The 17,823-nt window shown below is 39.3% G+C and overlaps 1 protein-coding gene across 2 annotated transcripts in view; it reads right to left on the reverse strand.

Moving 5' to 3' along the window:
* LOC124171419 (Down syndrome cell adhesion molecule-like protein Dscam2) overlaps window positions 1-17,823 on the reverse strand; it is a 578,614-nt gene that overhangs the window by 210,153 nt on the left and 350,638 nt on the right. For both annotated transcript variants that reach the window (XM_046550593.1, XM_046550594.1), the window contains exon 3: window positions 7,226-7,387. In XM_046550593.1, the coding sequence (XP_046406549.1) occupies window positions 7,226-7,387 (162 nt within the window). The remainder of the gene's footprint in view (window positions 1-7,225; window positions 7,388-17,823) is intronic.

The raw sequence follows: 17,823 nt of genomic DNA on the forward strand, positions 1-17,823 counted from the left end.
TATACTATAATATCAAATTCATTGAAATACAGAATTATTGATACATATTATTATTATTATTCGAAAAAAATTGAAAAGGAATAGACCTCCATACGACATTATATCACATTCTCCTGTTTAAAAAAAGTATTTAAAATCAATCAAAAAGGGTGTACATTAATATGATGAATAAGGTTTTTTGAGTGACCTAGTTAGCTGAGGCTTGTCTTCGTCAACTCGAGGGTTGTATCAAATTCCCACCGTCTATTAAATGTTTTCCGAAAAAAAACTGTTTACTAATCCTTTCCATTTATAATTAATAAAGCCTGGAATTTTTAAGAATACCACTTTTTTAATGATTGCAATGTAATATGATCTATCATTTTGAATATTTTTGTTGAAATTTTGCATTTTTGTAATAGAAATATGAAGCCAACGCACAAATTTTTTTTCATCTATTTGATCTTTTCTCTCATATAAAAATGTGAAATATTTTATCAATGTCCTTGTTACATTTCTCATTATATTCTCGGCATACCAACATTATAAATATAAAATACCCTGAAATACCCTGCTTTCATTTACGATTAATTACACTGGTAAACACGATTTTTGGCGCAAGAGGTTCATTAACCGATCTTTATAGGGTTTTTTCGCGCTGATTTCAAACGTGTAAATAGTTTTTCTCCATCACCCTCAGTTTTCGCGTGATTCACCGAAACGTCCCGAAAATCCCGAAAAATCTGGTTTCATGCACCAATATACACTTAAAAGGACATAACTTCCACCCTAGTTATCGTAGAGCAATGAAACAAAGGCCAGTGCACTTGTCATACTGTACGCGTGAATTGAGACTACATTTCGTTCCATTATACATCGTCAGGGTAGGTACCCGGGGACCACAATGTCAAAAAATGCAATTTTGTTCCTGAAAAAGCGAACTTTCTGGACGCCCAGTGATATATATATTTATTTTTTTAGTATTGTCAATTTTATCGCTCGTATTGTATTAAGCAGGGCTGTGTCGTGAGTAGTGGATCGGAGCGCGTGCTTTAAAATCGCAAACATTCCCACTGTAGTAGGGTTGTCAGTCATTGTTGACCACACTCGCTCGTCTGAATCACCGTCATTTCAGTAGCAAACGCCAGGTGGCAGCACCGCTATACGATTACAATGACTGCTGTTTCTGCAATTGCCCGCACGAGGTGTCAGTGTGTCCTGTAGCTGACGACCTGTTCTGACAAGTCACAGCAGTTGAGTCCCGTGTGGTTGTATCGTATGTCCTTTGATCGGTAGCGCGTGCTTTCCAAATTCCAAAATTTCTATTCTGAAGCAAATGGTCTGGTTTACTGCAACAACATTGAGTATGTGATGGATGAACCTGGCCATGGACATAAAACGAGTGAATGGAGACTATTCATCGACTCGTCAAAAACGAGTTTGAAGGCTGTGCTGTTGCACAACGGGAACACATTTCCCTCTGTGCCTGTAGCTTATGCTACTCACGTGAAAGAAACTTATGAAAACATGAAATTTCTTTTGGACACAATTCAATATGATAGATATAAATGGATGGTGTGTTGCGATTTAAAGGTTGTTGCCTTATTAACTGGGCCCCAAGGAGGCTATACCAAATTTTGCTGCTTCCTATGTGAATGGGATAGCAGAGACAAGACACAACATTACCTCAGAAAGGAATGGCCACCACGGCAATCACCAATTCCTGGACAGAAAAATATTGCGTGGTCAAGAACTTTGTGAGGGCTATGGACAGAAATTCAGATGCATTTCGCCATTTGAAGACACTATTTTCTCGGGTAAGTGACGCCAAAATCAAAGAGGGAATTTTCGTGGGACCCCAGATAAGAATTTTGAAGGGTGACCAAATGTTCGAGGATGGGTTACACCCGGTGGAAATAACAGCTTGGGGGGCACTGAAAAGTGTGATATGGAATTTTCTGGGGAATACTAAAGCAGAGAACTTCCGATACATTGTAGCAGAAATGTTGCAATCGTACAAAGACATGGGGTGCAACATGTCGCTGAAAATTCATTTTTTGGACTCGCATCTGGACTTTTTTCCTGACAACCTTGGTGCCGTAAGTGACGAGCATGTTGAGCGGTTCCACCAAGATATAAGTGTTATGGAGAAGAGGTATCAGGGACAGTGGAATGCAAGAATGGTTGCTGATTACTGTTGGACACTGAAGGGAGATGTGAAAGATGCGAAATACAGAAGGAAATCCATCTCCACAGCATTTTAAGGTAATATGATACTTTCTTACATACTTGCATATTTCTATAAATATGCAAGCTTTTCTAAAACTGAGGGTGATGAAGAAAAACTAATTACATATTTGAAATCAGCGCGGAGAACCCTATTAGGATCAGCAAATGAACCTCTTGCGCCAAAAATCGTGTTTACCAAAATTGCATTTTTTGACATTGTGGTCCCCGGGTACCAACCCTGACGACGGAATGAAATGTAGTCTCAATTCACGCGTACAGTATGACAAGTGCACTGGTCTTTGTTTCATTGCTCTACGATAACTAGGGTGGAAGTTATGTCCTTTCAAGTGTATATTGGTGCATGAAACCAGATTTTTCGGGATTTTCGGGACGTTTCGGTGAATCACACGAAAACTGAGGGTGATGGAGAAAAACTATTTACATATTTGAAATCAGCGCAAAAAACCCTATAAAGATCGGTTAATAAACCTCTTGCGCCAGAAAATTTTTGTTTTTTGTAAACCAGTGTTATAGCTATGGTGAATACCATTGCAAAGGGCAGTATATTTTCCACCGTTTACCAATATTTGGAAAGGGGTTTCACAAATTATACACGAATGATGATTTTCTTCTCATCGTGCATGGGTATAAGTTTTCATAAGTGATAAAATGTACACAATTATCTCCAGTGTAAAAGAAATTATTCTTCGGATATCGAAAAAATCTAATCTCACGCAAAAAATACGGCAAAATTTTCAAACAGTATTATGGCATTATGGATGTTAATTTCAGGGTAAATAAATGCATAAAAAGGAAGTGATATGACGAAGTAATTATTAACCAACATGTGACACGATAAATTGCTACGACCGAGACCAGGTCGCACATATGTGCAAATTATTCAATGTTGCTAGTTATTTCAAAACATATTATACCTGAAAACACCCTTTTAATGTTAGCACAAGTAATGTATGCTTTGAGGCCTCAATAGTGAAACAAAAATCGTATTATATGGCCGTAATGAAAGGAATTTCGCCGCACGTAAGGCAAAAATTACTGCTGCGGACACTGGCTACCAAATTACAACTGAGAATGTAAATCCTTTGAAGAAAGCATTAAATCACCTCTATCTCAACAAAATTGCCCTTCGAGTGACCTCTAGGGTGTTTAACAGGTAACATGCAAGAGAACCTTAAATCTCCGCTTAACTGGGACAGCATGCCGCTTTATTGCGCCATGAGTCGGCGACATTGACTCTATGATCGCGGCGAAATTAAATTTTTTAGTATAAGATTATTTTTTTTATATTTTCTTCCTTTAATTTAGTCTTATTTTTTCCACAACTGTACCTATTCTTGCCTTATTTATAAAGCTTTTGTTGTTTAACTATCAGATAGACGATTCAGATTCCGTCTCCCGACCATGAGACTTCATTCAGCGTACTGTTTTGTTTAAGAGGGGAGGATTTCTGTGGCGGTAGCCGGGCTATGGGTAATAGAATGAGCCCAGGATAGTGAGAATGAAGTGGCGACACCTGTGGTGACACCTGGTATACGGGCGGGTACGGGCCAATTTCTAGGGATTATAGGGTGATGTCGAGCTGAGGTGACTGGTCGAGATGAACAATTTTACTTACTAAGAACTTTTTGTTTTTTTGAATTAGTGTTATTGTTTTAGTGAAGAGAGTCAGTTAACACTCCCTTTCTTGAGTAATATGCCGCGAAAGGACCTTTTACTGGCAGAAAAATTGGTAAACTGGGTAAAATTAAAGACTATCCCCAATCCAGTCATTGCCGTTTGTCAGAGATAACTGGGGTGCCGAGATCGACGATAGCTCGGTTATTGAAGCAACAGGATAAACTAACAGAAGAATGGAGTTGCTATGGAAAGCAAGCGTCGTCCCTGAAACGCAAACGTCAAGGTAAGGATCCAGATGTTGAGGACGCTTTAAATCAACCGTTTTTCATAGCGAGTGAACGAAGGGTTTACCTCAGAGGTCAATGCTTCAATTTTGAACAAGAAGTCAGAGGAACTAGCTTTGAAACTTGGTCATGACCACTACACTCAGGATGAAAGTAGGTTCATTGAGGGGCTATAACTTTTCTTCGTGCAATTGGCAATGAAGGCAGCCCTATGTCATCATTGGATTTCTGTACCGACTTTGTTCATATGACAAGGATGACGACAATACAGAAGAGTACATTGGACAAATTCCTTGGACGAGGAGATACGATTTGGACAGCAAGTATTCTCATGCTTATAGCTAAATGAAATATTTAGGAATCATACATTCTTAACAAATTAACACTTGATAGGACTCAGTAAAAGATATTCATCCAGCTTCGCCTGAGGCTGTGAAAAATATTTTCAAGCAGGGCCTATGTAATTCTTAAAAATATTTAATAAATTAACTATACTCGCTGATTTATTAAACAAATTAAAATTTTAATAAACTTCGTTTTTATTAAAAACATTCTTAGTCTTCTTTCTATCATTTCAAAGTTTGTTTACGCCCATATACGGGATAGTTCGCCTAATTGGGGCAGCTCAATTGGGACAAAGTACACCTGTGTCTGTGGGAGTTCACGATTTAGCCAATGGAGAAGAGACCCCTGTTCAGGAGGTACTCCCTGGACTCTCTGGTAGAATTAAGCCTCTTAGCGATCATAATGGTGAGGAAAGTGCTCAAGTGCAATATATCCAGGTAGCAATAGACATTTTGGGTAAATGCCGCAGTTAGCGTGCAAAACGAATATATACGCTCCCGCACTTTAAATATTAAAGCCTTAGCTTGGCCGGGATCGCGTAATATGCGATAATCCAATATTACTTAAAAAATGAAATATTAAGAATACCAAAATAAAATTTTTTACCTATGCCGAAGACGATAATTAATTTATAGCTGTACAGAACTTCATGCCTCGTCACTACTCCATCGAGCTTCGCCTTGAGTTCTTGATCATTCATGTGGAGATTGATACTATACGGCCGTCAAAACTCCGGAAAAAACTACTTGGTCTCGTGCAACTCGAACCTGCAACCGCAGGCCACGGCTGTGTGCGACTGGTTTCAGATTGGGTTGGCATATTAAAAAATCAGTCGCGTTGCGTGCGCCTCGCAACTTTGATATATTGTCGAGGGAAGAAACCAGTTGGGTGGTCAACTGGTTCGAAAAAATAGTTGCAGAACAGTCATACTGTGCACGTTGGGCCTTAAAGGCCGTTTTACACGGTACACGGAATTGCGCAATCTGACGTACGTGCGAAGGCGCAATCAAAATTGCGTCGTGTAAAGCGGCGAATTGCTAGAACACATGCGAGAATGCGTGGATGCGAGACGGCAAAATAGCCCCTGTTCTAATTTCTTTCATGCATTCGCGCAATTCCACGCCATTTTAGAAATTAATGCAGCTCTAACCTGCGCAATTCCGAGTACCGTGTAAAACGGCCTTTAGAGTGAGTATTTTTATGCGTGGCTGATAGGTGTCTCGACCGAAGAAACCTTAGCAAGTCCCTTTCAACCCTCGCAAAGTATCCTTCGAGTTGAGTGAGTGCTGGTGAAGGGTTCCCGCTTGAATGGCTGGGGCTAGTCACTTCTGCGAATCCCCCTGCTCCAGCAAACCCACACAGTAATTTGTCTTATACCTGCAACGTGACGGCCTAAAGCTAAGGCCATTGGAGAACATTTTTCTTTCACACGAATAACGTGTAAAATAAAAACATGACAACACGTGCATTTTAATTCCAGGTCACTTTATAGCCGACTTGGTTGTGAAATACCGCTGACTTCGCCAAATGTTTCTACTTGTTTAGTGAAAATTAAGGAAAATATGCGTGACCGCAACGTTTTACTCTCGTGTCTCTTCTCAAGTGTAAATTATTGTCGTGTGACAGCTATAATCTGGTAAAGAGAGTGAAATTTCTTTTCAGATCTTCATTCATGAAAATAGGGAAAATGTTGCGGTGATGCATGTTTTCTCTCTATTTTCATCAATGACAATTTTTTAAAAAATCTCACTCTCTCTACGAGAAAATAGCAGTCACGCGGCAATCATAGACACTTAAATATCATCTATTCCACGAATGGAAAATTTGAATATCTAGTACAAAATCTTCCTTAAATCTGTATTGTATCTTACTCAACATATCATTTACTACTTTATCGAGTTATTCTAATAAAACTACACTATTTATTAGACAGAAATTATAGCTTGCTATTAACTCACCCCGAATGTTTGGAAATATAAAACATGTTTCAGAACATTTCGCTAAGTGTCGATTTGAGCTAAGCTGATATTTTTGAAATGATTCGTTAATGATTAGAAGGAAGGCTAATAACATTAATTTTACGTGTGGATTTGAGATTTAGCGTGCACAGAAACCTTCATTTTGAAACGATCTAGATTTACCTCAGCAAGATAAAAAATGACGGGCTTAATATAGTTTTAATTCCATAAAAGCATGAAGCGTGCTTTGAAGGAGTGTTCTTTGTTTCACTGGATTCCGGGCTGCACTGATTCCAAGGTATGAACTTATCATGTTGCAGAAGACGTCCTAGCCTCCGTCATTAGTCAAGGATACAATATAATGGTTCACTAAACCGCACCCGAAAAATGTCATAAACCTAGACATCACCACGCAATGTATATGACGAGACATCCGCTTCTGCCATCTGCAAAGACAGGCAGTCATCGGTGAAATGCGCTGCTATCGAAACTTAGGCGGTCTTTGATGTGAGGTTACTTCACTCAAAATTACTACCATTCCCCACGTATAAGACGATATTAATTTGGAAGAGTAAGTTCAGCGTAGATTCTTAGATAGTTGAGAATGAATATTACTGCACATTTATTTACGCTACCTTTAGGTAACCAATCAAATTCCTCTCTCTCTCTCTCTCATCTTGGCGCGAGACATGAATTTATCTCGGCTATACATGATAACTTTATAAAGATTATTCGTGGATCTTACATTCGTGGACATAATTATTTCTACAAAAAAATGAATGGTACCCTTACCTCCTTCGATGGATGGATATATGTTGAAATGGTTATCCTGCAGCCAGGAAGTCACTGCCATATAGTCTTTGACAAAGCTGGGAATGTTGCATCTTAGAACTGCTGTGTTCCCGAGGACGACGTGTGCATCATACACGCTGATTTCATAATGCTGCAGGACCACTGAAACATAAAAGATAAAATTCATCGAAGCAATTGTATTGAAATGTAACTAGCGTTGATAAAATACTATATCATAGAGCCATCACATAGGTACACCCATTTAACGTGCCTCCGCACATTGATCCTTGTGCGCAGTGATGAGATGGGATCATGGGATACACTTAAAACCAATTGAGGTTAGAAGCTAATTTCTATATAACTTATCACACCAAATACAACACTACGACAGCGAAAATATGTCACCTAAACTAGAGCGTTTTTGAAGACCTGCAGAACGTAAATTTATCTACACCTACATACTACCCCGTGGGCCACCAAGAAAGGAAAATGGCAGGAGGTGTTAGGATACTAGACGTCTACATATCAAAAGCAAATTGTCAAACAACATTATTATTCGAAATTATTTGAAGAGAAGGAATTCCTATGAAAAGGTAAGGAGAGGGAAGGAAAAGGAAAGAGAAATTTTCGAAAATGAAGGAATTAAAAATTGAAGTGATCTGTTAAATATCTACGGGTAAAAGTACAAAACTGGACAGTGGTTTTCATCATACACTACAAACAGGAGTGACGGTATGAAGTCATGATTTACGTCTCGCAATAACTTCTATTAAGGCACACATGAAAGATGGGAAATATAGGGACGCAGTATATCAAAAATAGACGAATATTCCCTAAAAATTTCAAAATGCTTCTGGGATTTTCCTACAATCCAAAATTCACATCAGACATTGATATGAATGGAGCTGTAGTCAGGGGCGGCCAGGGGTGATTGGGGGCTTTCGGCTATGGCTCATGATGGGTCTCTCCTTACCGAGGGATTCGGAGATCCTCGTAAAAATTTAGTAAGTTGCATGCCCAGAAATTGATTTAGAGGTTATTCTAGCTCTTAAAAACTAGATGAAAGTTAATTAAAAGTAGCAATTTCGTGATAAAAAATACTATGAAAAAGGAGAATTTCTCGGACTACAAAACCTAGCAATGTATTATCATTCTATTACCCATTTATTGAATTTGTTCCTTGAAACTGCACTGAAATGTAAAAAAATATAAAATAACTGTTTCGAATAACCCTTTCAAAAAAGAATCAGGTTTTTATGTATCTTCTCGCACCTTAATATTATCTTTTTTACAAAATTTCTTAAAAATGAGTATTTTGTAAATAAATCAGCTAATGAAAACGTAGAATAACATAACTTCAAAAACAGTTTGATTCAAGAAGTGTAAGTATTTTATATTACACCTTTCATATACGCCTCACGATAGACGCGAGCAATTTGGGGGCCCCTAAGCTCGGGGACCTTGGCGATATGTGACCAGCCAACCTGATCAGACCACCCCTGGTGGTAATTCTCCAACCAGCATGGTACTATCACTACCTGCAGTATTAAATAGGAGGAAATAATAGCATGCAATTCTGGGAATGGAGTATATTGAAATCGGTAGATTAAAATACCCGAAATAATGAGATCTTCCTGGTACGCTTAGAGTACGAAATTGCCTAATGAATGGCCGTATACGTTGACCTATACCTATTGCCAGAGAGGAATTTAGTACCCTCAGAGGGTTTTATTATAAAATACTATTTTCTTGAAGCAGCTGTGATCGTGGGAGGATTTGTCTCCGTCAGTCGAGTTGTGCTATTTACATGGTGAAAATATGGATCACTTGAACCTTCGTGTTTCAAAAACGGACCTCATTTGGGAAAAATTTGGCAGCACTGAGAAGGCACGTGAGTCCAAAAATACGAGCCTGCTTTTTCAGGCAAGTTCACTCTGATCACAGATGAGGGATCGACCAGATTAAACCAACAAGAAATCAGAGTTCACCTTCCTTATGCACCGAAGATAGCGGGTCATCCCGTTGAAACGTCTGTCAGTTATTGTGAGTGTCTCTTTTGTGTGTGTTTCTGAGTTTCTCATAGTCAATTTTGTCCGTTCTTTTCGATCGGTTATATAAATACATTATCGCCTAGTGATTTTATCGAGAAAGGTCAGACCACAAACTTATGACATCAGGTCTTGGAGAAAATTTGATATACCTAGGCCGACGACTGAAATTTATCGACAGTCATACAAATACTTAGGGCCTAAATTATTTAGTATGTTGCCAAGTAATGTGGCAAACTCGGAAAAAAGATGGGGCTTTGAATCCGCTGTAAAAAAAAATGGCTTATGAGGCATGAGGACGTAGATTTTCTGTTAAGAAAGGTGACATAAAAAGTTTTCAATAAAAGGTATATTTTAAATATTATGTATGTAATTATGCGTTTGTATAAGAAAGATAGTTATCCTTGTGTAAATATTTGAAATATCATATTATAATAGTGAATGAAATCGGTAAGGTGGGAGGTGTAGGTGTGGTAAAATTTCGTGGGTGCCACGAGCGTTCTTGTACCAAATGCGATGGGATTCTAAATACGACTATGATAGCGTTAAGATTTCCACACCGCTGTCGCGTGGCTTAGCGTGCGTCGTGAAGCGAGTGGCGAGGCGAAGAGAGGACGTCCCGGGGAGCTCTGGCGACGGAGGCCTAGGCTCGTTCGCCAATTAGCCGAGTGAGCAAACCGGGACCGCGGAGCGCGACTGCCGCTCCCACGCTCGACCCGTCCGCGTCCGAGGACCACACATCAGGCACGGCCTCCCGTGAAGACCCGCATGACGGCGGCTCAGCTCATCCGGTTAAGGCCAATCAAGACCGCAGGTGAGACGCTGCAAACTAATGAAAATCCGTGCGCTGTTTGGCATCACTTACCCAGCTCAAAGTTCACGTCTACGCCACTACGAGAACAGAGCGAGGAATATATGGACTAATAAAGGTAAGTCCCACAGAGAATGTATAAAAAGAGAGAATGAAGAAGCATCCATATAATTGGTTAAGTATGGGATGAAGTTTTTGTATTAATTTCTCCATGAATGGCCTTAAGACATCAATTTGAATAGGAAGTGCATCAATAGCTCATGATATGTCATAATTAAGAGTTATGAAAAAAAACAAAGTAAAATAAAAATCAATAACGAAGTATATAAATGAATCAGTGGGTAATAATTTAGAAATTTTCTATATAACCGAGGAAAATAACGGTTAATTTTCTAGTTAATGGTTTCTCATGAGATATCTTTGCCCAAGCTATCCCTAGAGGGCTTATGCATCAAATTAAAATTATTAACACGATAATAAAGACGCTGACGCAATGCAGTGTAAAATAAACGTTGTATAATTTTATCCCATCAGTAATTAGCATTAATAGCACGTTTCTCCACGACAGATTACCGAGCAAAAAAGTTGAGTCTATATTGACATCGCCAATCATCCCTTTGCCGGTTACTATCAAACATCGAATGATCGAAAACAAGCATCAGAAATGTAGAGAACTTGGTTTTTACCAATCCAGGCCTTAATTAGAATCCCCATTGCTATTTATGGGGTCATTTTCGCATGCCAGAGTATTTCCTGCGTTGTAAAAGTGACACTCGTTAGCTAAAACCTATGCATAGCGATTCCCATAGTTGGCAGAATTTATTTTACGTACTCCTAGCTGCGAGCGACCACATCAATCATTAATGAAATAGAAATAATAAATGTTTTCCAATTAATATAGACACGCGCTGTATGCTTGTTGAATCATCTATCCATCATCATCATTATCAGCAGGTAATAGGTACCGAGGATTATTCAATAAAAATCACCAGCAACCAGGAGATAGATGCATAGCGTAATACCCGATCCCTCAATAAAAGTGCATACATATTCTATCACATCAACAGTAAAAAATCATTTCTGGGAGAGCATGACATCGGAAGCCACTTTTCGATTGAAGCTAGTGCGGCCAACGAAAGGGAGATGTACTGGGAAAAGCGAGAGCGGTACGTCGTTGATAACCCACTCTGGGCGCGAGTTGCGACGGGATCATGCTGTTTGCCATTCCCATTCGACTGCTCCGGACTTGAAGCTCTCTCCACACAATATCCGAGTAGGGTCTAACATGCAATTCAATATAGCCTATCACTCTAGGGGATCGAACCTGGATTCTTGCCGCGGGGGAAGCTAACTAGCCACAACGGCAGGATCCCTGCCCACTTTAAATCTCCGGTGTTTGATGCACCCTCGTCCGCCTGGTAAGGATAGGCTTCCCAACGATTTCACGAGGGACATGCGTCACCACAGCGAGTGATTGCGATCGGAACTTGTATTGAAAATTTGACGAAAATTTATATGCTACAAGCATGCGGATGTTGTGAAATAGCTTGAAAGTAATGGGAAAGGTTTTTTTCAAAATAAAAATTTCATGAAGCATTACAAAGATTTCATTGTACATTGGCATTAATTCAGAAATCATGGATGTATTTTGGGTGCGGAGGAAGAGTTGAATGTTAGAAACTTTTTAAATATTTTCAATTTCTGATAGCATTAAATATTCCTGTATAGAGCTGAAAAATTTAGGCATTTCTTTTAGCAACATTAGTTTACCTAATAGTTAGTGTTAATCAAAACCCCGTGCACATTTAATTAAGAAACTTGAAAAATAACATTTCCGAAAGTAGTTGGAGAAACAAAACAACTTTTTTTGATTAGGAAAAAGCAAAGCAACGAAATGAGTTGTTTTATCGCCAGCCAGGTTTTATCCAACTGATACGCTTTTTTTCCTATTCATTAAGCTCCCTCAGAGTATTAAAACGTACTATCATGGAAGTCCTTCAACCGTTGCCAATGAATGTGACGATTCATTGATTCGAGGTCCTGCCTTGCAAATATTCTAGGATAGAAGCCATCTGGGATAAAGATTTGCTGCAGGGAATGGGAATCGCAATTTAGAACGGAGGGCTAAAAAAGACTAGCACCACCGCATCAAACGGGGTAGGGACTTTGATGGAGTCGTTGAGCATACAATGATCAACTGCAATTGCTATAGCAAATACGAAAAAAGAGAGAGAAAGAGAGAGGTAGCGATTTGCAACGGGAGGGGCGGGGGATGGAGGGGAAGTGTGGACAGAGGGGAATGGTAGGAGGGGGTAAGGAGGGGGGGGTGGAAAGAGAGGATTTCGAGAGGCTATGAGATGGGGGAGAGTGGCACGGAGTGCCTTGTCACTTGAATAGGGCGCCTGTACTCGAATGCTAAGGGCACAAGCCGCGTTTGCAACATGCCCCCTCCCTCCCCCTTTTAACCATCCCCCACCCCTTCCCCTCACATAACCATTTCCCCCCACCCCACACGGTTCGATACCCTCCCCAGTCCCAGTCGCTGCATTCAACCGAGCACAGCCAAGCGGAGGGAGGGGTGGGGATCAATCACAGGCCGTTCACTCGAGAACACAGGCATGGAGCAGCCAGCACTTCCCTCGTTGTAGACTGCCTCCAAAGCATTGGATCCCCAGTTCGATGAGAGAGAGGACCCTTTGTGCTTTAACCATCGCTGTGGGTGCTTGGGGCCCTGTAGACGACGACGATCGCTGAGGCAAAGGGATAGGTTTTTAGGCAAATCGACGGGGTTAAAAGGGATATCTGTGAGACTGAGCAAAGTTTGCGGGAAAAATGTTCGGAACGGCCGGTCATGAGTAGGCCCTCGGCTGTTGCGAAGTCTCCGGCCGCAAGGAAGTTAACTCGTCTTCGGGATCGCGGTGGTATTTACCTCCCTGGAGACCAAAGGCAGGGATATAGTCACGAATATTACATTGAGGGATTATCAAGTCCGTCGTTAGAGTTGTTGTCTCACCGCGCGCATTAAAATCAAATATGAAAATCCTCAATCGTGGTGTTAGCAGTCATCCATGTCAACTTTTCACGAGGAAATACACGACAGTTAAATGCAGATGAGTCGATCAATCACGTAAACCACACATTTAACGCATTTTTCAACTAAGAAAGACCACTTCCCCTACGGGTAATCGCGGAAGCCTCACTGATCGAGATACAGCCGCATTGAGGCGCCGCCGAATGATACCCGTGCGAAACTGCAACAGATATAACGCTTAACCACCATGTTCTTCTTCTAGTATTATATAATTTAACCAGTTGTTAATTTAAGGGATTTTAGGTAACGAGGTAAAATTCGATATGTAAATTAGGATGGGTTCGCGAATATAATATATGTCTATCCGTCATTTACGGCATAGACATTCTTTATAACATTCACGAACCCATCCTAATTTGAATATAAAATTTTACCTCGTTACCTAAGATCCCTTAAATTAACAACTGGTCACAGTATATAACAACAAAATAAATAACTAAAAGACAATCTTAGACTGTTTACTTTATATTTATCGATTCTTGAAGTCATAAGTAGGAAAATATATGTCCAATAATGCAAAATCAAAAATTAAATATGATTCTAATGAAGAAAATAATAAATCAATGATCCGTAGTGAAAAAAGTTTGAAAGCTAAAATAAAATGATATTCAGCTCTAAAGTTCAAATTTAAGCGCTCGAAAATGTAAGTAGGGCAGTACCTACTCTATTTATGAAACCAGAAAATTTCACCATTTCGGGGCCCTGGCTTCAGATTTCATTCAGTTCTCGTTCTTCATCTATCTGTTCCAACATTTATGAGTGACGGGTTCCCATTTTCCGGTGTTCTAAAACTTTTATTCTTTCTTTCTCGTTTAACACAGCATTCGCTTGAGAATCGATTTTCTATTATATCCATCTGGCCGCAAGAATTCTCCAATTTATTCTTTTCTCGTCTCAGATTTAATGTCACCATTGATGGAGGCTAGAAGGGAGATCATTGCCGTAGAGCCATTGTTCATTTTCGAGTGGTGAGCTAGTTTCGACTAGGAACATGGAGTATCCTCATTCGACAGGTTGCATTCTCGTGGGAAATGAAAAGTAGGCCATGAAGCAAACATGGTTTGAGCCAAGTGATGGCCGATAGCCAGAAGCACTTATGAGGACGACCAAATGAGAAAGTCTCAGATTCATATAATATTACAAGACATATATTGCTTCCAACTACATATTTAAATATGTAAAATACAGACATATCCTAGATTGTTAGCTTAAATATTAAACTCCTTTAAGGATATTATATTTTCTTGCAATAAAAAGTCAGTTTTTAATAGTAGCTACCAAACAATTCAGAGGGAAATAGTAACTATAATGAATACCTGACTGATAACAGTTCGATTGCCTCAATAAATAAATACTGATAAACAGCCCTCAACACAATTTGACGCCCAAAATGTTGACAAAAATATGAACGCTTATCAAAAATAATGTGGATTGAATGTATTAAATTCTATCTACATTGAATGTATCAGATTCAACTTCACTTTAATTATTTTGGTAAGTACATGAAATACAACAATGCCATCATATACTGTAACACAAAAACCTAATGCGAAGTTTTTCCTCTCGGGTATTGCGTGTCAAATACAGAAAAAAATCACGGCAATTATCTATGTTATTCACTTTATACAAACAAATTGTACAAATGGTAAAAAAACTTTAAATTTTAATAAAAAAATAATTTATCTCCCTACGCTCACTAAGAAAATATTCCTACTCCAAGGAATTGAAACATTTTTGGAGTAAACCTTACCTTTTTGAACCCCCAGCCAAAGTCATCACCCGACTCAAAGAGATTGCAATTGAGCATGATTGCTCTCGAGTCGAAATGATAGGGTGACAGAAATGCTTGAATATTTTAGTACCATTCGATCCATCAAGCCCGAACTCTCAAACTAAAAATGGAATTGAGGAGACATTCTAAGCCCCAGTCATCAAAACTGCCGTCAAACGAACAGATTCTCGAGCTCGGATACGAAAATGCACAACGCGGGAGCATAGGATCTTGATTTCTGATCAGACGGCCCGGGGCTATACGTGCCTTTATTGAATTTTAAACGAAAGATATCCGCGCCCTCCCGCTTTGGAAAATTCTCCGACGAGAAACTTCATTTTCGCGCTCCTTCGGCGCATTTCATGAACCTCCAGTCCCGGGAAGTGTGCCGAATAAACATCGTCCTCCGCCGAGGCCCGGGAAATACACTCCATAGGGACGGGGCAAATATTATTCCTGAGCCCACGAAATATCTCTTCGCAAAGAATAGGAAAAATGCATTCCACGGACTGACGCGAGAAAAGAATGAATCGCGGGTGGTAGAGGAGTTCGTGCGCTAAAGAGCTCCAAATGATGAAAGCTGATGCTGTGAGAAGCACGCAAGTCAACCATGATGAAAATAGTTATAAAATGAGACTCCACGCTGTACCTGTCTAACATACAAGAAGCTTTCTGGTTTTTAAGAGTCCTGAAATATCATCAATTTTGAAATAAATGTCGACAGAAATACCTTTCATTCCTTTCATTTCTTCTTTTCAGGCATTTCTATCTATTTAAGTGAGGGTATTTTTCTGCTCAAAGCCGTTATTTTATGATTTCTTTCTACCTTTCTTTATCAATGCCTGCATAATTCCCCAATTCTCTGAAGCACACATGCAGTACCAAGCAGTCATTTACTTGTCTTCTCCGTTCCTGTGTCTGATTAATTTTCCGCAAAGTATTTAATGTTCACAATCAAACTCATTTACTTTAATTTAGCTACCAAGACTACTTCAGAAGTCCACATTTAGTCCACATTTCAATCGCGGAAGTAAATTCCCCGTAAGAAAGTGAAAAGGAAATTTTGCTGCATGTGAGGTAATTTTTTGTAAGCTTTAGGCGGCTTACTGGAAATATTTTTCTTGCTAAGGCAATGGTAAGATTCAACCAAACACTATAATTCACGGGATGACCAAAAAAATCTATCGCACCTCTTCGATGAACAGAGAATGTTGGAGATTCAGCCAAAAAATGAAGATGTCACAATGAATGGTGATTCATGTAATTATAAGAATAAAATAAAGGTAAAGGTAATGAGCAACTTAATTTTATTTGCTACATTTTGGTTTGTAAATAAGTCTTTTGAACTTATAATGACATAAATATATACCAGATTAGAGAATTTTGAAAATTAGTATACAAATTAACATAACTGACTTGCAACCGCATTTATGACACGAAATTACAACGAATGAATGAGCTCTATTTTCTTGCTAAACCTAAGTGGAGTATTAAAAGTCATGATAAGTTCAAAGTAGGGACCAAATAAACAGCAGTTAACGGCTACAGTCAAATATTTCTATGGCATCGAAATAACATTAGTGCCGTGATAATGATGAAATATAAAAAAATGCATGCGTAATGCAAATTTTGCTGTAAAATTTAATGGCAGGCCTAACATTCTGTTAACTCAATCATTTGCTCAATGTTTCTCATGAAATTGAAAGGTAGTCAGAATTCACTCCACAGACAACTGCCCAAATGGTTATGCAACATAGTAGCTGAGTTTTAACAAATAAATAAGCACGAAAGAATTAAATAGCACATACGCAGACGCCCAAATTATCTCGATTGAAAACTACTGAGTAAGGGTGCCTCGATATTCTGCCTTCCCTCAGCTCAGCAGAACATCCGAGGAATTTTCACTTGAAATGATAGAGGGAGAGTACACCGTGACAAATCGCACATGCAGCTAATGTACGGATCCTTGAAGCTGGGCTGGGCGACGCGGAAAAGGTAGTCAAAATTCACTCCACAGTCAACTGCCAAAATGGTCATGCGATACAGCAGTTTAGTTTCGACAAATAATTAAGCGCGTAAGAATTCAATAGCCATGCAACATCCCATGGAAATTATGATAGCTGTTGCGAAGTTTTAAGATCAGAAAAATGTTTACAGTGTGTGTGCAGCATCAACTCATCCATCACTGGGACTTGATCCGTGGAACCTCCGATTCGTTGCATGATACTTTTCCCACTACACCACCGGAACGATAACGTCTTCGGCAGTGTCAATGCCCAATATGTCGGTTGTGTCCACTGATGTCCTGACGAGAATGAATTCCGTTCTAGGCGAGTCGTGGGTGAAGCATACTTCGGAGAGTATGGAGAAGAATTTGTATCTGGATCTTTTTCGCGTTGTCATAATGCGACTTGATCATTGTCACGTTGTATGATTATTTCCCCGGTAGAAGGGGAATTTAGTTAAAAATTCCCGGTTGTATGAGAGGAGGGAAAAATTTTGGAACACAAGTAGTTCTTTAACTGGCTTGCACCAATGAGCTTTGCGTTAATGTTTTCAGCCACTTTCAACTTCATTACGGTGCGAGGTTTTGATTCCGTTTTAATGTGGCATTCCTTGCAAATTTTCTCTCTTGTTATATCGAAGAATATAGCTACCACCGTTGGTTCCCAGTAAAGAAAAGAGGAGATATGATCGCATATCCAGCTAAGTATTTCATCAGAGTAACATAAAATTCAAGATAAACCAAGAATATGATGCCTTTATAGACCTAAAAAAGTAAATTTATATTTTCTTGGATCTTTTTATTAAATCACTTGCAATTACTTGTTGCAGCCCTTATGGTTCTTGAAAAAATGCGAGTATAAAAATGCTAAA

This window comes from Ischnura elegans, chromosome X (assembly GCF_921293095.1).
Source record: "Ischnura elegans chromosome X, ioIscEleg1.1, whole genome shotgun sequence".
Classification (NCBI taxonomy): Eukaryota; Metazoa; Arthropoda; class Insecta; order Odonata; family Coenagrionidae; genus Ischnura; species Ischnura elegans.